General features: G+C 44.2%; 1 protein-coding gene across 1 annotated transcript in view; it reads right to left on the bottom strand.

Moving 5' to 3' along the window:
- Positions 1–8,371: 8,371 nt before the first annotated feature.
- TEPSIN (TEPSIN adaptor related protein complex 4 accessory protein) overlaps positions 8,372–22,674 on the bottom strand; it is a 35,331-nt gene continuing 21,028 nt past the window's right edge. The window contains exons 12-13 of the mRNA XM_066587703.1: positions 19,052–19,186; positions 8,372–9,091 (exon numbers count right to left, since the gene is read on the bottom strand). Coding sequence (XP_066443800.1) covers positions 8,603–9,091; positions 19,052–19,186 — 624 coding nt within the window. The 3' untranslated portion in view covers positions 8,372–8,602. The remainder of the gene's footprint in view (positions 9,092–19,051; positions 19,187–22,674) is intronic.

The raw sequence follows: 22,674 nt of genomic DNA, 5'->3' as shown, positions 1-22,674 counted from the left end.
TCCGCCGCACGGCTCCCCGCTCTCCCGATGCTCCGGGCCCCATAGCCGTCCTTCTGTGCATGCACGCCAGGCGGCATTACGTCAGCCGCATGCGCAGAAGGCCCGGCGTCGCGGGAAATTTTAAATCTCCTGGCTCCTGGAAAAGTGAAAAAAAGTAAAAAAAAAAGAAAAGCTTCACCTCCCCTCATGGATCAGATCCATGAGGGAAAGTGAAAATACTCACCCACCTTCCTCCATGTCCTCCAGCCAGTCTCTGGACCCCCCACTGGCTTCTGCGATGTGGCGCGCATGCGCAGAAGGCCGGCGAGCCCGGCTTATTCAAAATCTCCCTGCACCCGGCTGTCACAGTTAGCCGAGTGCAGGGAGATATGACTGGGGACCGCTGTATGCGGTTTCCAGTCATATGATCACCGTTATCCATCGGATAACGGTGATCATATAAAGTTAAAAAGTAAAAAAAAAAAGTTAAAAGTTTAAAAAGTTAAAGTTTCATCTCCCCTTACGGATCATATCCGTAAGGGGGGATGAAGTTACGTACCCAAGGTCCCCGGATTTGTTCCCTGATGGGATGTTCATCCGCGGACCTTACCCCAGCTTCTGCGCATGTGCCCGTCTGCATGATGGCGGACGCATGAGCAAAAGTAAAAGATTGCCCAAGAAATTTAAAATCTCCCTGCTCCTGGCTGCCAAAGATAGCCAAGAGCCTGGAGATGTCACGGGGAGCCGCGGTATGCGGTTACTGGTCACGTGATCGCCGTTATCCAATGCATAATGGCGATCACGTAAAAGTTCTTTAAAAAGTGGCAGTTTCGTCTCCCCTCACCGATGCGATCGGTGGGGGGAGATGAAACATCTTCTTGGAGGCTTCCGCATTTGAATCCAGATGCGATTATCCTCCATGGACCCTTCCGGCTGCTGCGCACGTACCCGCCGGCAAAATGCCAGACACATTCGCAGGAGCCGGGGAGCCCAGGAAATTTTAAATCTCCTTGCTCCCAGCGACCAACGGTCGCTGAGTGCTTGGAGCAGTGACCGGAGACCTCGTTGAGCGGTCCCCGGTCACGTGATAAAGTAGCGATCTAACATTAGGACGGTCACACAAGACCGGAGAGGAATTACGGGTTCTGCACGCGCTTGATCAGCGGTAATCCACGGATCAATCGCATGCATTGGATTACACAATTCCCCCATGTTATATTTTACCGCGGATATCCGCGACCTAGAGCCCATTGTGCTCTACGACCGCAGATATACCCACAGCCCATATGCAAACACATTGTGTACGGGCTGCGGGTACCCGGGTCATCTCTTAGCGACGGCGCAGGAAATAAAAACAAACAACGGTGTACTGCGCATGACCGCCTGTGTGAATAGACAGTTATGCGCAGTACATTACGTAGCCGTACGCAGGATCACAGCCGGGCTCACAGCTGGAATCCGCTGCGGGCCTCCGCAAGCGGATTCTGCATACGGCAGTGTGAGCCCGGCGTTATTCAGATCGCTACCTGTAATCCGTAATTTACAAGAAGCCCCGGGAAAGCTTGCCTTCCTGCAGTTCCAGGAGCAGCTTGTTGAGCGCCTTCTCTGTGAGACCGCTGCACCGCAGCAAGATTACAAAGCCTCACAGAGCGCCACTTTTTACACCCCATCCCCGCCGCTGAGGTCACAAAATACCCCCAAAAAGCATGAGAGGAGGGGGGGGATACCCGGTTTTCTTGCCCCATGTGCCCATCCCAACCAGCCTCCGTAATTACCCCTGTCTTCGGACATAAAACGCGGTTTATATTATTACCTTTATCTAATATTTAGGGAATGCCAAAAAATGGGGATGGCGGGGGAGGGATTATTTTTGGGAAGTGAATTTTTTTCCCGTATAAGTGGGCAATGAGGCCTGGAATTTATTCAGTTTTGCCCTGAAATCCAGCGGGCATTCCCTCCATTATGGGCCTAGCCATGTGTCCTGTAAGTATTTTAGGGCCACAATGGATATGTTTCTGAACACGGGACAAACAGGGGTATCCATTTTGGGGTGAACGTCTTCATTCCTATGTACACTGTACAAAAAAAACAGTTTTTAAATTGACAAAATTGCCAAAAAATGAAAATCGTAATTTTTTCCTTCTGCTTTGCTTAGATTCATTCAAATACTGTGGGGTCAAAATACGCAGTACACCCCTAGATGAATTTGTTAAGGGGTCTAGTTCTCAAAATGGGGTCATTTGTGGGGGTTCTCTATCGTTTTGGCCGCTCAATGGCTCTACAAGTGGGCAATGGGGCCTGGAATTTATTCCGTTGTACCCTGAAATCCAACGGGTGCTCCTTCCATTATAGGCCTAGCCATGTTTTCTTTAAGTAGATTAGGGCCACAATGGGTATGTTTCTGAACACAGGACAAACGGAGGTATCTATTTTGGGGTGAACGTCCTCATTCCTATGTACACTGGACAAAAAAAAACTGTTTTTAACTTGACACAATTGCCAAAACAATGAAAATCATAATTTTTTTCCTTCTGCTTGGCTTAGATTCATTCAAAAACTGTGAAGTCAAAAAAGTCATCGTACCCCTAGATAAATTTGTTAAGGGGTCTACTTTTCAAAATGGGGTCACTTGTGGGGGTTCTCCATCGTTTTGGTCACTCAATGGCTCTACAAGTGGGCAATGGGGACTAAATCTCCTTCTAGCAAAATTTCTGTTCCGAAAGCCACCGGTTGCTCCTTTCATTTTGGGCCCCATTGTGCATACAGACATAATACTAGGGCCACAATGGGTATGTTTCCGAGCACGGGACAAACAGGCTTATCCATTCTGGGGTGCAAATCCTCATTTTCATGTGTACTATAGAAAAAATTCCTGTCTTTAAAATGACATATTTGCAAAAATATGAAATTTTAGTTTTTCTCTTCTAAATTGCATTGACTCCTAAAAAAAACTGTGGGGTTAAAATACTCATGACACCCCTCAGTGAATACGTTAAGGGGTGTAGTTTTTAAAATGGGGTCATTTGTGGGGGTATCTATCATTTTGACTCCTTTCCAATCTTGGCTTGGTGCAGGAAAACAAAGTGTTCCTCAAAATGCTGAAAAGTAATGTTAAATTTGTACGTCTCCTAAATGGTTAAAAAAAAAAATGAAAGTTTTTCCAATGTGCGCCCAAAATAAAGTAAACGGGTGGAAATATATATCTTAGCAAAAATTTCTATATTATGTTTGCACATATTTGAGATATTGCAGTTGGAAATGTGAAAAAACAACGATTTTTTTCAAAATTTTCCCAATTTTGGCGCTTTTAATAAATAAGCACAAATTCTATTGGTCTTTTTTTTCCGCCTAAATGAAGTACAACATGTGGCGAAAAAACAATGTCAGAATCGCTTGGATATGCAAAACCTTTCTGGTGTTTTTCCATGCTAAAGTGACACATGTCAGATTTGCAAAATTTGGCCTGGTCATTAAGGCGCAAACAGGCTTGGTCACTAAGGGGTTAAACAAGTCAATGAAGCACATTTGTTAACTGAATTACCAAATAATATGGGGTCAATTGCAATACTAATTAAACAGATCTAATTCAGGTGTGTTTAAGGTTTTGAGCCTGGATAACAAGGTGCCCGATCACAGAACGAACAGGATCGCTCAGAGGTTTATAATGAATATATGACAAAAAAGGTTATTAGTGTATGCTTTATCTCAAGTAGGCACAGACAGCATTTGATTAAATTTAACAAATAATGAACCCCATTTATACTTCTGATGCAGGATTTATGCACCCAGTTGCCAGAGTAATCGGTTCTACCGGTAACACATGGCTATTTTTATAGTGTCAGTTTTTCGAGATGCACATTACGGCCCCCGCACAGCCGCATTCATGCGGGATCCGACTCTGCCAGCAGCAGCATCTGTGCGTACCTGTTTCGTTTCTTTTTCTTCTGTACTGTGGATGTTCCGCACGGCAAGCCATCGGACTTGTGCAGTGCAGAATTTTTTTTTTTTTTTTACACCATCTGCTTTTACCACGTCATCGCCTAGTGAGGACGCGGAATCCGCAACCTTTCCGCTATGTGACTACGGAAGGGCCACGGTGCGGACGGCTTCCAGTGACTTCATTGGAAGCTGTAAAAAAATTGAACATGCTGCGATTTTTCCTCTGCAATTGGTTTCCGCAAGTGTGCAAAAAGAATCAATTTCCCATAGCATGCTATGAGCGCCATTTGCTGCAGATCCGCGGTGCGCATACCCGCTGTGGATTCCACAACAAATATCTGTCCTCGGACAGGAGCCCTAAGGCCTCATGTCCATGGGGAAAATCAGGCCCGCCGCAGATTCTCCATGCAGAATCTCGCAGCGGGTCCCTATTTTTCTGCGGACATGAGGCCTAAAAAGAAGAATTACTCACCTGTCCGGACGCTGCGGATCTGCCCTCCGTCGCGGCCGGATCTTCTTTCTTTGGCCTGGCGGATGTGCTCCGCGCGCCGGAAGCGTGCCACGCACATGCGCCGCGCACTCGATTTTGTTTTGTTTTTTTTTAACTCCTGCTCTCCCACGCTGGAGAGCAGAAATTCAGGTGCGGGTGTGCCGCGGATCCGGACGGCTTCCATAGGCTTCAATAGAAGCCTGCGGGAGCCGCCCCCAAAATGGAGCATGCCGCGGGTGTTTTCCCGCACATGCAATCCGCGCCTCAGGGGAAAATGACATCCGCAGGTATTTAACTACATGCGGGTGTCCAATGCATTCCTATGGGGTGCGGATCACATGTGCGGGTGAAACGCTGCAGATTTTAAGTGTATTTTAGCCCTGGACATGAGACCTAAGGGCTCATGCCCACAAGCAACGCAGGATATGCCCGCGGATTTCCGTCGTGGGAGTACCGCGATTGAAAACAAAAAAGTGCCTGCGAGTGATCGTGGATTTCCGCGGTCTCCATTAATGCTATAAAAATAGGACATGCCGCATTATTTTCCCACTCGTGGAAATCTGCAGTATGGTTCCGCATGTGAGCGTTGGCAGTTCAATAGCAGCAGGAAACACAAAGGGATTCCGTCTGTGGGCATTCACCCTAAATGTGAGTGTGTCTAGCTGGAGGGGCAAGTAGTTAGGGGCATATAAGGAAGAGTTTAGAAAACAAGTCCTTGCTCTAATTGAATACTTACAGGTCATTCTGGGTAATATCAAGTTTGTTTTTGTTTTCTTGCACTGAATAAAGTGAAGTGTGAAATATGACTTGATTTTTTTAACTTGCTTTTTTCCCCATAGCCCCACTGTGACCATACTTTCACCGACACCACTGATGGGTAGCTGTATAAAATACCCAATAATTCCAATTTGATTGCTGGGGGATGAACAGAGGATTTTGTAAATATTTAGCTACTTTTAATTTACATACCGGAAAATGTTACTGGTTTCATTTCATATCTGACTCCACAGAGGTATTTTTGTATCTTGACGCCACCGGAAGTACCGGTGGCGTCAAGATACAGGGTTTTTGACAAGGGGGGGGTCACGCTCCATCTTTGTGATTGGCTGCATGCTGTCCCCTTGCTCAGCCTCTCAGGTCCTGCATCTGGCAGCTTAACAGCAGCGCTGAATGTCCTGTGGCCGGCTCCCTGTTACAGGTCCCGCACTGTGTCTGCCGTTCCTGGTGCTCACAGGTGCTGTAGGTACTGGCGGCTGCGCAGCAGTGGTGAACGGCGTGGGCTGCGCTCCTTTTTACCAGGCTATCGGTGAGTCTTCCTGCCGAGTTTCTTCTTACATCTCCCTTCACATTTGGTGTGACAGCGTGGAGGAAGGTAAGAGCCGGTGGTCCCCACATGTGCTCAGTGGCCGTGGATTTAGCTGCCAACCAGCACTTGTGCGACATGTTAGTGGGCCGCCTTGTGAAGAGCAGAGGAGTTCTCCGGCAGCGGAGACGGGGTCTATTTCCTCCGACAAAACTGTGCATTGCTTTTACCCTGGGCTGGAGAGTTAGGGATTAGTATTCATGTGCGGAACACCAATCCCTAACCGTAAACCTCCAGGGCACGCTGCTCCTAGGACCTTCTTGAATCTAGCCACGTGGAAGCTAGGGGTGTAACAGGGACATTCCCCTGTCAAACCTCTAGCTTCTGGTGGCGTCAAGATACAAAAATACCACAGACTACTGGCTGTAACTGAAAATACCAAAACAACCTACCTGAATGGTTAAAAACCGCTCTAATTGGTTTAACCCTTTCCAATCCACTGTCTGGAGCTGTACAGCCTTCAATCAGAATGTCTTCAACGTCAACGTCAGGGTATTCTTACTGTACATTACTGGTCGCTCTGTTGTCAGGGGCCTCTCCAGCATGTCCCATACCGTAGTACTGGCTCTAGCCAGCAGATGGCACCATTGTATAATGGCAGAAAAAGAAAGCCCCCTAGGAAACCCTGAATCCAAAATTGGATTGCAAAGGGTTAAGGGTATATTCAGAGAGGTAAGAGGCTTATTTCAAGCCACTGTGTACATTTTTTGGTTCTATTCTACTTCTATTGTATTTGTTTTTTCCCTGTTTTGTGTATTGTTGCATGCATATTATTGAGATAAAGTCTTCTAAGTTTAAAGACTTACCATTGGTCATGATGAAGTAAAGTCATAGTGTCAAGGAGAGGAAAGTGTACGGAAGGAGTTTTTTTTTGACTGCACGTCTTTAAATTCATAAACAGAAACTTGGAGGTATTTGCCCCCGAGCACAGGCTGCCACTTGGGAACATTCCATAATATTGCTTTACTTTTCTTTATGTTACTGATACACTATTTGCATATGTGTCTTGGATGGTGGGATCTTTCTCGATACCTTGTATATCTTCTGATCTCTTGCATGTATATCTACTTTAATCAATTAAAGTAAACTTGACCAATATTTGGCCTGTGTGTACGTGAAGCCATGTATTCTAGTCATGGAACCCGCCATAAGATATTAACCATGGTATGGGTTAGACCTTCCCATTTCTTTTTAAACCACGGGGTGGGGTAAAAAGGCTATTTGGGCCCTTAGCACATACATATCCTTCCCATTGTTTATAACTATCATGCGTTGCTTTAACCCCTTGAGTGGCACGCCCGGAAAAGTTCCGTGACGAGCTCCACTGCTCATAGCAACATAGCCCGGAAGATTTCCGGGATATGTATCACTATGGGAGCTGCAGAGCACAATGCCACAAGCTGTGACAGTGTGCTCTGCCTGCACAGACCCACAGAGAACAAAGCAAGGGCTTTGAAAAAACAGCAGAAGATATTGCCGATATGTCGGCAATGTCCTGCTTTGTTTACAGGTTGCCATAGAGACCATCGGCTTGTCAGAAGCAAGCCGATGGTCTCTGTGGCAGGGAGAGCTGGTTGTTAGCTGTCAGAGGACAGCTAGGTGCCAGCTCTTACAGCAGAGATCAGAGAAAACCTCCGATCTCTGCTGTGTTAACCCTTTACATGCTGCAGTCTATGTCACTGCAGCATGTAAAGGGCTGTCACTGCAGCATGTAAAGGGCTGTCACCATCGGACCCCTGGAATGTGATCAGGGGTCCTGATGGGTCCCTGTGGAAGTCCCCTAAAGGGACAAAAAAAATTTTTTTTTTAAAATAATAAAAAAAAAAAGTAAAAAAATTATTAAAAAAATAAAAAACACTTGTCTCCCTTTACTTTGTAAAAAATCAAAAATACAATCACACATGTGGTATCCATGTGCGTCGTAACGACCCAGAGAAGGAAGTTAATACATTATTTAACCCCTTAATGACATGGCCCCTTTTTTCTTTTTTCCCCCATTTCTTTTTTTTCCTCCCCCCTGTTTAAAAAATCACAACTTGTCCCGCAAAAAACAAGCCCTTATATGGCCGTGTCAATGGAAAAATGAAAAAGTTATGGCTCTTGAGACGCAACTGCAAAACTAGTTGAAATTCAATGATTAGACCATTTTAAAAAACCTGCCCTGGTGGGCACGACAGGGTGGTAGGAAACCTGCCACTCAAGGGGTTAATGGGTAAGTGTGGGCCCTCAGGAGAAACATTGTCTCCCTGCTTTTTTTTTTTAAACATGGGTTGGGTTAAAGAGTAACTGCACTTTTTTTAACAACTTTTAATATCAGAAAGTTTTGAACAGTGGGGATTCTGGTGCTGAAGTGAAGGGGCTGCAGCGCTCAGCCCCTTTGGGTGCCTCTGCTGCCTTTTCAGCTCCTCCGGCATATCAAAAGTAAAAAAATCAAAATGCAGTTACTCTTTAAACCAAGAGTTCTGTCTCCATACCATTTCTCACCATCAGCTGGAACAAAGAGGTAGAGTAGGATCCCTGGGTAGAAATGGGTTCTCTGGTATTTTTTCCATCAAGGACGGTGTCTGGATTTTTTTTTTCATGTTTTAAGGACAATCACCTTGGACCAAATATTTTATTAGTAGCATCCGCACCGTATGCTGTCATGTATGTACAGTACAGAAGCTTTACATATTTATATTTGGATGGGTTAGTGTTTGCTGGTTTCTGCTGGACAGTCCAGCTGCCTATATTTTTGATATCTTCACCAATGGATAAAGCAGATCAAATAGGCAGAAACCATGCATCCCCTAGCGCAGATACCACCGTCCTCTGGGGCTCCATGCTGGGTGCTAAGTGTTCAAGAAGGAGAAAGCTGATAGACCAGGATTAAAAGTCCTCTCCTGTGGCACCGTCTGTATGGAGGGTGTATCAGGGGCTATTTGTCTTGGCAGGTTTTGATCCTTCCCAAGATTCCTTACAGGGTTTACCAAGTCCATGCCATCAAAAATTGATAACTGCCCATGTTGCTCATCCTTGGCAGACAGTTCTATATTACTGTGGACACGGTCATCCTTCTCAATAGGGGCAGCAACTCCTCCGTCTGCATGGTAGCTTCCATTCTGGACAAGTCCACAGCAAGCCGGTGTTGAGGGTTCCAATGCTGCAATGGAGGAAGTAGGGATGCTTGAGGGGGTCAGCATATCTTCATGTCCTGCTTCAGGCAGGGCCTCCGTTAGTAGGTCTAAGGCATCAGTTTGGGGAGAGGGTGAAGTGGGTAACTGGAGGACAATCCCATGTTTTGGAGAGGTTTGTGTCAGGGCTTCAAACTGGAGAAGAATCTTAAAAAGAATACAAGCAGTTAATTATGATGCATTAACCCTTTAAGGACACAACCTATTTTGGCCCAAAGGACAAAACGATTTTCTGGAGCGGGCTTGTTTTTTGTGTGAGCTGTAGGTTTAATTGTTACCAGTTTTGGGGTATACACTGCTTTTTTGATCCCTTATTTTGTTCACTTTGCTCCAAAAAAACGCAATATGAACCAAATAAGCATTCTGCCTCCTTTTTTCCCCCCATGCAGGATAAATAGTGGTGTTCAATTTATTGTACCTGTATACAAAAATGTGAAAAAAAGCGCTAAAAAATCTTGTTTTTACTTTTTATCGGTTTTTAATTTTACACTATTTTTATAACCCTGTAGGGGACTTGAACCATTAAAGCTCTGATCGCTACGATAATACATTGCAGTATTTCAATAGCGATCATATGCCATGGCAGACCGGAACACCAGTGTCTAGCATCCAGTTGCCATGGCATGTAGGGGGTTAACAGCGGGGATCACTGTTCTTAAATCGATTCCCGCAGTTGCAGTGGGAGGCTGACTATCAGTTACAGCTGGCTCCTGCTGCAGGATGGCGCGGGCTCACTTTTGAGCCTGCACCATCCACAGGATGTAAGTTTGCATTCTGTAGCGTTAAATACCCCCCAGCCAGGATGCAAACTTACATCCTGTGCCATTAAGAGGATAAAAGAACTCCAATCTGTGATTGCCACACCAAATATATGGGGTTTTAAAAATGTTTATTTATTTTTTTATACAAAAATGGGAAAGTGCACAAAACACGTTTTTTATTTTGTTTTTTTTTTACGTCCCTGTAGGGGACTTGTACCATAAAAGCTATGATCGCTGCAATACTGCTGTGTAGTATAGAAGTACTGCAATGCATTATCGCTCACAAGAGTGATTGCAGGCCATGGCAGGCCCAGACACCGGTGTATGGCAACCTCTCGGCCCTCTTTGAACCCTTTACATGCTGCAATGTATACTGATTGTGGCATGTAGGTTGATCCTGGGATTATTCTGCAAGGTTGATCCAGGAATTAGTCTGATTGCCATTAGGGAGTCGGGAAGGAATTTTTCCGCCAAATGGGCTAATTGGTTTCTGCCTCTTGGGGTTTTTGCCTTCCTCTGGATCAACAAGGGGGAGGTTAAAAGAGGTTGAACTAGATGGACATTGTCTTCATTCAGCTTAACATACTATGCTACTATGTAAGGAATTAAAAGCGGGGATTGATGTTCTTTTTTTGATTAAGTATTTTTTATTGAACTTTTTCAACTTTTTTTTCTTTACAAATTTCAAACATATTTCAAGCACATTATACGTCTTTGGTGTACAAAATTGTCTCAAATTCGGAAAGTTCCAACACGTGTTTTAACTAAGTCCAAAGAGGGTTTTAACAGTAAATGTCCATTATAACTCAATAATAATTTTCTTCTTTGTTTTCCTGTCTCTCTTCCTCTAGGTAAAGATAAAGTTATTCCTGCTCAATTCGGGGGAAAGAACATATGTTTCCGTCAGTTATTTGATCTCTCTCTTCTTACTCTATCCCTCATACCATCATGTGACATTGTATCTTTGTTTTAATGCCTTTGTTTTGTATATCTGCTTTTTCTCACAAAACCCCTTAACGACCGGGCCATAGTGTTTTTACGTCCTGCCCAAGTGGGCTTTATTCTCTGAGGACGTAAAAACATGCGTCCTACAGAGAATAAAGCCCCTCGGGCTCTGGACGTGACCGCTCCATGCTGTCGGTGCCCGCAGGTAGCCGACAGCATGAAGCTGTCATCCCGGGCTGCGGTGACCCCCCCCCCCCCCCCGGCATTGCGATCGGCGCTATCCAATGGATAGCGCCGATCGCAATAAAGTAAATAAAAGTGGTGAAAAAGTTAAAGATTCAGCTGCCCTGATGGATCGGATCCATCAGGGCAGCTGAAAGTACTCACCCGGCTTCCCCGATGTCTGCCGCGATGAATGGGTCCCCCGGGAACCGGCGCGGCTCTTCTGCGCATGCGCGCCAGACGAATGACGTCACGCGCATGCGCAGAAGACTGGGAACCCAGGGGAGTTTAAAATCTCCTGGTTCCCGGCTCCTGAAGGTAGCTGGGAAGCAGGGGATGTCCCCGGGGACCGCAGCGAGCGGTCCCCAGGCCCGCGATCGCCGCTATCCAGTGGAAAAAGTTTTAAAAAAAAGTGAAAATAAGGTTAATTTCACCTCCCCTCATGGATCCGATCCATGAGGGGAGGTGGAAATACTCACCCCCGGTCCTCAGCGGTGTCCCGGTCTTCCGGGACCTGAGTCCCCTTCTGCGCATGCGCGCCCAATGATTGACATCGGGCGCGTGCACAGAGAGGCTCAGGACCCTGGAAATTTAAAATCCCTCTGCTCCTGGCTGCCATGTGTAGCCAGGAGCAGAGGGATGTCACTACAAAGATGATCACTGTTATCCAATGGATAACAGTGATCATTTAAAGTAAAAAAAAAGTGTAAAAAAGTTTAAAAAAAAAAAAAGTTTAAAACTCTTACATTTCATCTCCTCTCACAGATCATATCCGTGAGGGAGGATGAAATTACGTACCTAAGGCCCCCGGATTTATCCGCGGACCTTACCACAGGCCGTTGCCAAAGCGGCAGACGCATGCGCAAAAGCCGTGGATTGCCAGGATAACTTAAAATTTCCCTGCTCTTGGCTACAAAACTTAGCCAAGAGGCTGGAAATTTCACGGGGGGCCGCGATGAGCGGTTCCTGATCACGTGTTTGCCGTTATCCAATGGATAATGGCGATCACGTAAAAGTTTTAAAAAAAGTTAGTTTCATCTCCCCTCACCGATGCGATCGGTGAGATGAAACTTTTTACCGGAGGCCTCCGTATTTGCAGCCCGACGCGATTCTCATCCGTGAACTTACCTGGATTCTGCACATGTGACCGCCGGCAAAATACCGGACACATGCGCAGGAGTCGGAGAGCCCAGGAAATCTAAAATCTCCAACGGTCGCCGAGAGCCTGGAGCAGTGACGGGTGGCCTCGTTGAGCGGTCCCCAGTCATGTGATAAAAAGGTAGCGTTCTACCTTTGGCCGGGCTCACATGACTGGATAGGAATTACGGATTCCGCATGCGTCTGATCCGTGGTATTGCGCAGATCAATCGCATTGGATTACACAATTCCGCTCACATTAGTGGGTTGGAATTGCGTAATCCACTCGTAGAAAAGAGAACGCAGCAGGTTCTATTTTACTGCGGATATCTGCAACATATAGCCCATTGTGCTCCATGGTCGCGGATATACCCGCTGCCCATACGCAACTACCTTGTATACGGGCTGCGGGTACCCGCGTCATCGCTAAGCGACGGTGCGGGACATACAAAACAAAAAAAAATTGTACTGCGAATGACCGCCTGTGTGAGTAGGCAGTTATGCGCAGTACACTACGTGGCCGTACGCAGGGTCATGGCCAGCTCACAGATGGGATCCGCTGCGGGCCTCCGCAAGCGGATTCCGCCTACGGCTACGTGAGCCCGGCATTATTCAGACCTCTACCAGTTTTACAAGAAGCCCCGGGAACGCTCGCCTTCATGCAGTTCCAGGAGCAGCTTGTTGAGCGTCTTCTGTGTGAGACCGCTGCACCGCAGCAAGCTTACGGAGACTCACAGAGTGCTACTTTTTACACCCCATACCCGCCACTGAGGTCAAGAAATGACCCCCAAAAAGCATGAGAGGAGGGGGGATACACGGTTTTATTGCCCCATGGGCCCATTCCAACCAGCCTCCGTAATTACCCGTCTTCGGAAATACCACACAGTTCACATTATTACTTTTATCTAAGATTTGCGAACGACGAAAAGGGCGCGGAGGGGGAGGGGGGAAAAATTTTTAGGGAGTCAATTTTTATTCCGTACAAATAAGCAATGGGGCCTGGAATTTATTCAGTTGTGCCCTGAAATCCAACGGGTGTTCCCTCCTTTATAGGCCTTGCCATGGGTCCTGTAAGTAAATTAGGGCCACAATGGGTATGTTTCTGAACACTGGACAAATGGGGGTATCCATTTTGGGGTGAATGTCTTCATTCCTATGTACACTGTACAAAAAAAGTTCTTAAATTTAAAAAAATTGCCCCCAAAAATTTGAAAATCGTAACTTTTCCTTCTGCTTTGCTTACATTCATTCAAATACTGTGGGGTCAAAATACGCAGTACACCCCTAGATGAATTTGTTAAGGGGTCTAGTTTTCAAAATGGGGTCATTTGAGGGGGTTCTTTATAGTTTTGGCCACTCAATGGCTCTATAAGTGGGCAATGGGGCCTGAAATTTATTCAGTTGTACCCTGAAATCCAATGGGTATTCTTTTCATTGTAGGCCTAGCCATGTGTCCTGTAAGTCTATTAGGGCCACAATGGGTATGTTTCTGAACACGGGACAAACAGGGGTATCCATTTTGGGGTGAAAGTCTTCATTTATACATGTGCTGTACAAAAAAAACCTGTTTTTAAATTGACGCAATAGCCCAAAAAGTGAAAATCGTCATTTTTTCTTACTGCTTTGCTTAGATCTATTCAAAAATTGTAGGGTTAAAATACACAGTACACCCCTAGATAAATTCGTTAAGGGGTCTAGTTTTCAAAATGGGGTCATTTGTAGGGGTTCTCTATGGTTTTGGCCGCTCAAGAACTCTACAAGTGGGCAATGGGGCCTAAAAGGACTTCAAGCAAAATCTATGTTCTGAAAGCCACCGACTGCTCCTTTCAGTTTGGGCCCCGTTGTGCATCCAGACATAAGATTAGGGCCACAATGGGTATGTCTCTGAACACGGGACAAACAGGGGTATCCATTTTTGGGTGGAAGTCTTCATTCATGTGTGTGCTGTACAAAAAAAGCTGGTTTTAAAATGATAGAATTGCCAAAAAAAACGAAAATCACAATTTTTTCCTTTTGCTTGGCTTGAATTCATTCAAAAACTGTGGGTTCAAAATATGTAGTACACCCCTAGATAAATTCATTAAGGGGTCTAGTTTTCAAAATGGGTGCTATGGGGTATAAAAAAACTTCAAGCAAAATTTCTGTTTTGAAAGACACTGACTACTCCTTTCATTTTGGGCCCCGTTGTGGACTCAGATATAACATTAGGGCCACAATGGGTATATTTCTGAACACGGGACAAACAGTGGTATCCATTTTGGGGTGTAAATCCTCATTTTCATGTAAACTATAGGAAAAAAATATATGTCTTTAAAATGACAGATTAGCAAAAATATGAAATTTTACTTTTTCTCCTCTAAATTGAATTCCTGAAAAAAAAACGTTGGGTCAAAATACTCATGACACCCCTCAGTGAATACATTAAGGGGTGTAGTTTTTAAAATGGGGTCACTTGTGGGGGTATCTATCATTTTGACTCCTATGAGCCTTTCCAATCTTGGCTTGGTGTAGGAAAACAAAGTGTTCCTCAAAATGCTAAAAAGTGCTGTTAAATTTGTACGTCTCCTAAATGGTTAAAAAAAACCCGAAAGTTTTTCCAATGTGCGCCCAAAATAAAGTAAACGGATGGAAATATAAATCTTAGCAAAAATTTCTATATTATGTTTGCACATATTTAAAATATTGCAGTTGGAAATGTGAAAAAATGACGATTTTTTCAAATTTTTCCTAATTTTGGAGCTTTTAATAAATAAACACAAATTCTATCGGTCTATTTTTTCCGCCTAAATGAAGTACAACATGTGGCGAAAAAACAATGTCAGAATCGCTTGGATATCCAAAACCTTTCTGGCGTTTTTCCATGCTAAAGAGACACATGTCAGATTTGCAAAATTTGGCCTGGTCATTAAGGCGCAAACAGGCTTGGTCACTAAGGGGTTAATAAAGCATTTTTTTTACCCTTATTTCTTTTTTCTTGAGATTTTCATTTCCTTCCCCCTCCCCCCTTTCCCTTCTTCCATCGGATCAGATACCATTTTAGTAGATGTTGACCCACACGGCTTCCCACAACTTTCTCCATACGAGTCTTCTCTATCCCACTGTCTGGCCTAAATTGGTCTGGGTTTGAGCCTGTATCCATCTAAGCCGAATATCGTAGTATTTTTGGCTAGTTTTGCATTTAACGTGTTTTTTTCCCATGGGAGTATTTGGCTGACTTTGTTTTTAAATGCGCCTATTGTGGGGGGGCCTTGTCCAACCAGTGCTGTGCACTTGTTTTTCTTGCATGGTATAGTAACCTGGCTACCGCTATTTTTTTGTTTTCATCTAGCGCTATACCCCAATATACACACAAATGGTGTGAGATCCAAGACTATTCCAAAGGTTATGTTAATTGTATTGCCACTCTCCGCCCAATGTCTGTGCAGCTTTGGGCATCGCCACATCATGTGGATAAGGTCAGCCGTGTGGGTCTTACATCTTGCACACATAGGTGAATTTCTTATTCCTATCTTATGTAGCAATGCTGGGGTCCGATACACTCTATGTATCAGGTATATTTGAGACAGCCTGTGCGACTCGCTCAGGGACAATCTGGGTATCATTTGTAGGATTTCCTCCCAGTGTGACCCCTCAATTGGGCCTATGATCTGCTTCCCACTTTGCTTTGGTCAGAAATGGGTTGTGTTCGTTCACTGTATCCTGTACATAGCAGTATAGTTGTGTGATTTTTCCGGCTGTAGTTCTTGCAGTTCCTATTATGTCTACTACTATGTTTGTTGTTACTGTTACTTCCTCCTTGGCCACCTCTGCCTGAAGGGCATGTCTAAGCCGCAGGTACCTGCCTTATTTGGCAGGTCGTGATCCGGTCTTAAATTTTCAAAGGTTCTCATTCCCCCTTCATCTAGTATGGGAATCATCCTTATTATGCCTTTATCTTTCCACCCTTGAAAGTCCTGTAGTTTATGAATTTCTGGGAGGCATGGATTATCCCATATTGGGGTGTATTGTGTGCACCTAGTTATTCCCAATATAGTCCTAGTTTTCCACCATGTTTTGTGGATAAGCAAAAGCGTGGGAGTAATCTGCCCATTTCTTTTAAACATACATCTCTCTAGCGCTGTGACCCGGCGAAATGTTCCTTTAGAATCTGAAAACTAGCATCTAGTGTCTCCTCCGACTCCCACCCCTTGAGATGTTGTAATTGGGAAGCTATGAAATATGACATGGGGTTAGGCACTGCCAATCCACCCTTCTCTTTAGGATTAAACAGCACTTCCAGTTTGATGCGGGGGACTTTCCCCCCCCCAAATTAGTTCTCTAAACATTCTGTTTATTTTATAAGAGAAGCGCTGTGTTATCCAATGTGGGGAGTTATGCATCAGATCTAGTAACTGTGGCATCCATATCATTTTTATGAGATTTACCTTTCCTATCACTGATAGTGGGAGTTTGCGCCATACATGTAATTTTTGCTTCCATTTAGTGATAAGTGGTTCTAGGTTTATTTTCCCATATTCGTTGACTTTCCTAGTGATATTAAAGGGGTTGTCCCGCGGCAGCAAATGGGGTCTATACACTTCTGTATGGCCATATTAATGCACTTTGTAATATACATCGTGCATTAATTATGAGCCATACAGAAGTTATTCACTTACCTGCTCCGTTGCTGGCGTCCTCGTCTCCATGGTGCCGTCTAATCTTCAGCGTCTAATCGCCCGATTAGACGCGCTTGCGCAGTCCGGTCTTCTTCTTTTCTCAATGGTGCCGCTCGTGCCGGAGAGCTGCTCCTCGTAGCTCCGCCCCGTCACGTGCCGATTCCAGCCAATCAGGAGGCTGGAATCGGCAATGGACCGCACAGAAGCCCTGCGGTCCACCGAGGGTGAACATCCCGGCGGCCATCTTCACCAGGTAAGTAAGAAGTCACCGGAGCGTGGGGATTCAGGTAAGCACTGTCCGGTTTTTATTTTTAACCCCTGCATCGGGTTTGTCTCGCGCCGAACGGGGGGCTATTGAAAAAAAAACAAAAAACGTTTCGGCGCGGGACAACCCCTTTAACTCCCAAGTACTTGAATGTCGTGATGCATTTCATAGTTATTTCTTTATTGGTAATTTGCACCTCCGGTACATCCACTGGCATTATCACTGATTTAGACCAGTTAATTGTTAGTCCCAAAAAGGATCCAAATTCTTTAATTATCTGCATAGTTGTCTCCAGAGATATTTGTGCATCTCCTAAATATAGGAGTATGTCGTCTGCATATAAAGCAATTTTTTCCTCCATCTCTCCTCTCCAAAATCCCTCTATCCCCGGGTGTGTTCGTATTTTGCATGGCAGGGCAAACAGAAGTGGTGATAATGGGCACCCTTGCCTTGTTCCCCTGTACAATGGGGATGTTTCTGAGGACCCCCTCATTTATGAACACATCTGCTCCCACATCCGTATACAGCAGCTTGACCCAACGCTGGAACGCCGGGCCACATCCCATTTTCTCCAGCACTTTCCAAAGGTATGGCCACTCCACGCTGTCAAAAGCCTTGGCGGCATCTATGGAGCAGATTATTCTATTCCCGGTATTATCAACTGGTATTTGCAGATTTAAGAACAGTCTACGTATGTTTGCTGCTGTGGATCTCGCCGGTATAAAACCGTTCTGGTCCGTGTGCACCAGGGTGGATACCACCCTGGTGAGCCTATTTGCCAGAACCTTTGCTATAATTTTGACATCTGCATTTAACAGTGATATGGCCTGTGAGTCCATCAACAGGGGGTCCTTTTCTGGTTTTAGTATAATTGTGGTCTTTTTTCATGGATTGCAGTAGTTCACCTTGTTTCTCCGCCTCCACTATGGTGTCTAATAGCCGTGGCAATGGAACGTCCGCAAACTGCTAATAATATTCTATCGGGAAGCCATCCTCCCCAGGGGCCTCGTTATTTTGCATATTTTTCACAGCTTCCTGCAGCTCCTCCAGATCCAATGGTGCATCAAGAAAAGCTCTTTGCTCTTCTGATAGTTTACGTGTTGTTATTCCTTCTAGATATCCCTCTATCTGTTCCGCTGATTTATTCAATCTGGAGGAGTACAGGGAGCAGTAAAACTCTCGAGCGGGCTCCCTAATTGAGGGCGTGTCCATAACAATGTTACCCTGTACGTTTTTAAGTTGTAGAATGTAGTTAGAGCTATTCTGCACCCGGGCTATTATCGCCAACATATGTCCTGTTCATTCCCCCTCCTCATAATAGGCCTGTTTTCGGAACCCTTCTTCAGAGGCTGCCGTCTCTAATGAATATTTATTTAGTGCTTCTTGCACCTCTTTCCATATACTTAATGCTGTTGTAGTGCCCTCTTTCACAAATAGTCTCTTTTAAACTCTTTTGCAGTCTTTGTCCCTTTTCTTTGTGTCTGTTTTGTGCCTGAGTAATTTGCTGTATGAATATCCCCCTCATGTGGGCTTTCATGGCGTCCCAACAAACTGTCATATTTGTTGATCCTTTTATTTAATTCGAAATACTCCGCCAGAGGAGTTTGGGTGTTTTCTTTATTTAGTATATTTAGCCAGTGGGGGTTTAGTTTCCACCTCTTACTTGTGTATCTGTCATTATTACCGTGTTGTATGTCTAGACGTATTAAGGAATGATCGGATATGACTCTTGGCAGATATTCAATTGCTAATGTGTCACTGTACAATTTGGTATTACCCACTGCTAGATCTATTCTGGATAGGGGGGGAATTGATGTTCTAACTCATTCCTGCTGTGGCAGCGGGAGTCCGGCTATCGGTCACAGCCGGCTCCCACGGACTTCCAGAGCTGCATTTAAAGTTCTCCATGCTGCCACTTGGAATCCATCACTGATGTGCTATCGAACATGCTCCTACTAGCCTGTGCTGCAGAGAAATGTGAGGTCATGCACCCCAACTAAGACACCGAATTCTAAATGCAGCTTTGGGGCAATGCTGCCTCTGGTAGAACCCCCCAGTGTCTGGTTACATAGAGCCTCTCACATTCTGCACAGCCCTGTATTATCACAACCCCCTCCATTACCTTCCTGGCTTTGTCCTTCACTGGTCCGGATGGTCCTTGGCTCAGCTTTAGCAGATTGTTCCTCACTACTGCCAGCATGTGTTCATGTGACAGAAGGTCAGAGGTCATGAGGGAAGCCATAGCGCACATAGACCGCTGCAAAGAAACAAAATGCAAGGTAATCAATACGGTAATGTGTTTGCTCCTAAGTGGTTGGCCAGACTGGCTTCTATACTTATGGTGGCCACAGCAGGAGGTAGATGAGTGGCCACCAATCACTGCTTATCGCTAGTTATAAAACAATAGAGTAAAGGCAGGAAATAACCTCATTTTTTGTACTTACAACAAAAAAAAAAACAATTCAAGAATTCCTTGTTTTTGTTCATTTCCCACCCAAAAAATGGAGCAAGAAGTCATGTGGACCTCAATGGCACCAATGAAACAACAAATTGTCCTGCAAGAAACAAACCGCATTCAACTCCACCAACAGAAAAATAAGAGACGGAACATGGAAAGTGACAATTAAAAAAAAATAAAAAAATTAAATATATATATATTTTTTTTAATTTATTTATTGTGTTTTCATTGTGTGAAAGTAGAAAAAAATAAAACCTCTATTAAAGAGGTTGTCCCGCAAAAAGAAGTAAAGGTTAACACTTCTGTATGGCCACATCGTGCATTAAATATTGGCCATACAGAAGTTATACACTTATCCCCCCTGTGCTGGCGTCCCCGTCTCCCTGGCACCGACCGAATCCTTCTCGATTAGACGCGCTTGCGCAGTCTGCCTCTTCTGTCCCGTTGAAGGGGCCGCTCCAGCGTGCTCGCGCCGCACAGGTCGCAATTTGTTTGATATTATCGTAATGCGTGAGTTATGCATCACAGTCCCCCCCCCCCCCCCCCCGGAAGAGTTTGTAGAAGTCAATCAATATGTTATATGTACCCCAAAAGAGTGTAATAATAAAAAAAATAAAAATAAAACTCATCCCCCCAAAAAAGCCATCATACAGATAGGTTAATGGAAAAACAAGTTGCTGCTCTTACAATGTGATGATAAAAAAAAAAAACAATTTTGCCAACAGGGCCTAAAATAGTCAGCGCTCGTACAATGGGGATGGAGCTCACCTGACAGTTATTATTAAACACTAGCTTACCCGTCGCGCGTTGCTGCAAAGACAGACATACAGACATTCGTTTTTATATATCTAGATAACAACCAATCACAGCGCAGCTTTCATGTTACCTCAGTGGTATAATATATAACAACCAATCACAGCGCAGCTTTCATGTTACCTCAGCAGGATAATATAGAGAAACCAATCACAGCACAGCTTTCATTTTACCTCAGCATTCTCAATATCCATCAATTGTCTTGCGAAACGTTCGGCGGATGCATCATTTTGTAGTTGAACACTCATCCCGTTGCTCGTAATGCCTTTTGCTTTCGTGCTTGAGATGGAAATCAAACGATCTTTGTCTGGGGGGCATAACTGTCGACGATGCTCGCATGCGCGCCACCTATCGTAGGATAGATGTACTATGCCAGTAATCTTCCCAGGAGTGTACTCAACAACTTCCCAGAGTTTGATGGTGATTGGATGAATGGTGTAGTAATGCATAAAGGACAGACATTCATTCTATATATATATAACATCAGGAAGTGAGAGCATTAGATTCCATACGTAAATTTTGGACGCTAATTCTTTTGCGCATAGAATTGAATAATCGAATTGGGACCCAATAACTTTTCCTATTTATGACATAATCAATGCTCATGCCAAATTTCCCATTTCTATGACACCGGAATGTGAGAAAATTAGATTCCGTACGTAAAATTTGGATGCTAATTCTTTTGCGCATAGAATTGAATAATGGAGTTGGGACCCATTAGCTTTTCCTATTTATGACATAATCAATGTTCGTGCCAAATTTCCTGTTTCTATGACACTGGAAAGTGAAGAAATTACATTCCGCACGTAAAATTTCGACGCCAATTCTTTTGCGCTAGAATTGAATAATAGAGTTGGGACCTATTAACTTTTCCTATTTATGACATAATCCATGCTTGTGCCAAATGTCATGTTTCTATGACACCGGAAAGTGAGAAATTACATTCTGCACGTAAAATTTCGACGCCAATTCTTTTGCGCATAGAATTGAATAATCGAGTTGGGACCCATTAGCTTTTCCTTTATATGACATAATCAATGCTCGTGCCAAATGTCATGTTTCTATGACACCGGAAAGTGAGAAATTACATTCTGCACGTAAAATTTCAACGCCAATTCTTTTGCGCATAGAATTGAATAATCGAGTTGGGACCCATTAGCTTTTCCTTTATATGACATAATCAATGCTCCTGCCAAATTTCATGTTTCTATGACATTGAGAAGTGAGAGATTTAGATTATGTACGTAAAATTTCGATGCCAATTCTTTTGCGCTAGAATTGAATAATCGAGTTGGGACCCATTAGCTTTTCCTATTTTGGAGATAATCTATGCTTGTGCCAAAAATCATGTTTCTACGACATCGGGAAGTTGGAGAACTTTTGGCGAGTCAGTCAGTCAGTCAGTCAGTCAGTCAGTCAGTCAGTCAGTCAGTCAGTCAGTCAGTCAGTCAGTCAGTCAGTCAGTCAGTCAGTCAGTCAGTCAGTCAGTCAGTCAGTCAGTCAGTCAGTCAGTCAGTCAGTCAGTCAGTCAGTCAGTCAGTCAGTCAGTCAGTCAGTCAGTCAGTCAGTCAGTCAGTCAGTCAGTCAGTCAGTCAGTCAGTCAGTCAGTCAGTCCTTTCAGCTTTATATATATATACACACTAGCTGATATACCCGGCTTCGCCCGAGTTAATTTGGTACTGGTGTTTATCTGGTGTTCACACGGAAAATCTTATGAAGTCGTGGTTACTTTAGAGATACTGAGGAAAAACATATGTTCACCATTTTGCATAGTTCTCTGCGTTACCCAGGAAACACCACGTGGAGGTAACCATGCGACGTTTCCTTCATATAAAATGACATCAGGAAGTGAGAGAATTAGATTACGTACATAAAATTTGGACACTAATTCTTTTGCGCTTAGAATTGAATAATGGAGTTGGGACCCATTAGCTTTTCCTATTTATGACATAATCAATGCTCGTGCCAAATTTCCTGTTTCTATGACACCGGAAAGTGAAAAAATTACATTCCGCATGTAAAATTTCGACGCCAATTCTTTTGTGCTAGAATTGAATAATGGAGTTGGGACCTATTAACTTTTCCTATTTATGACATAATCAATGTTCGTGCCAAATTTCCCGTTTCTATGACACCGGAAAGTGAGAAAATTACATTCCGCACGTAAAATTTGGACGCTAATTCTTTTGCGCATAGAATTGAATAATGGAGTTGGGACCCATTCGCTTTTCCTATTTATGACATAATCAATGCTCGTGCCAAATTTCCCGTTTCTATGACACCGGAATGTGAGAAAATTAGATTCCGTACGTAAAATGTGGACGCTAATTCTTTTGCGCACAGAATTGAATAATGGAGTTGGGACCCATTAGCTTTTACTATTTATGAGATAATCAATGCTTGTGCCAAATTTCCTGTTTCTATGACACTGGAAAGTGAAGAAATTACATTCCGCACGTAAAATTTCGACGCCA

The sequence above is a fragment of the Eleutherodactylus coqui genome, chromosome 13 (genome assembly GCF_035609145.1).
Source record: "Eleutherodactylus coqui strain aEleCoq1 chromosome 13, aEleCoq1.hap1, whole genome shotgun sequence".
Classification (NCBI taxonomy): Eukaryota; Metazoa; Chordata; class Amphibia; order Anura; family Eleutherodactylidae; genus Eleutherodactylus; species Eleutherodactylus coqui.
This window is presented reverse-complemented; position numbering and strand designations above follow the sequence as displayed.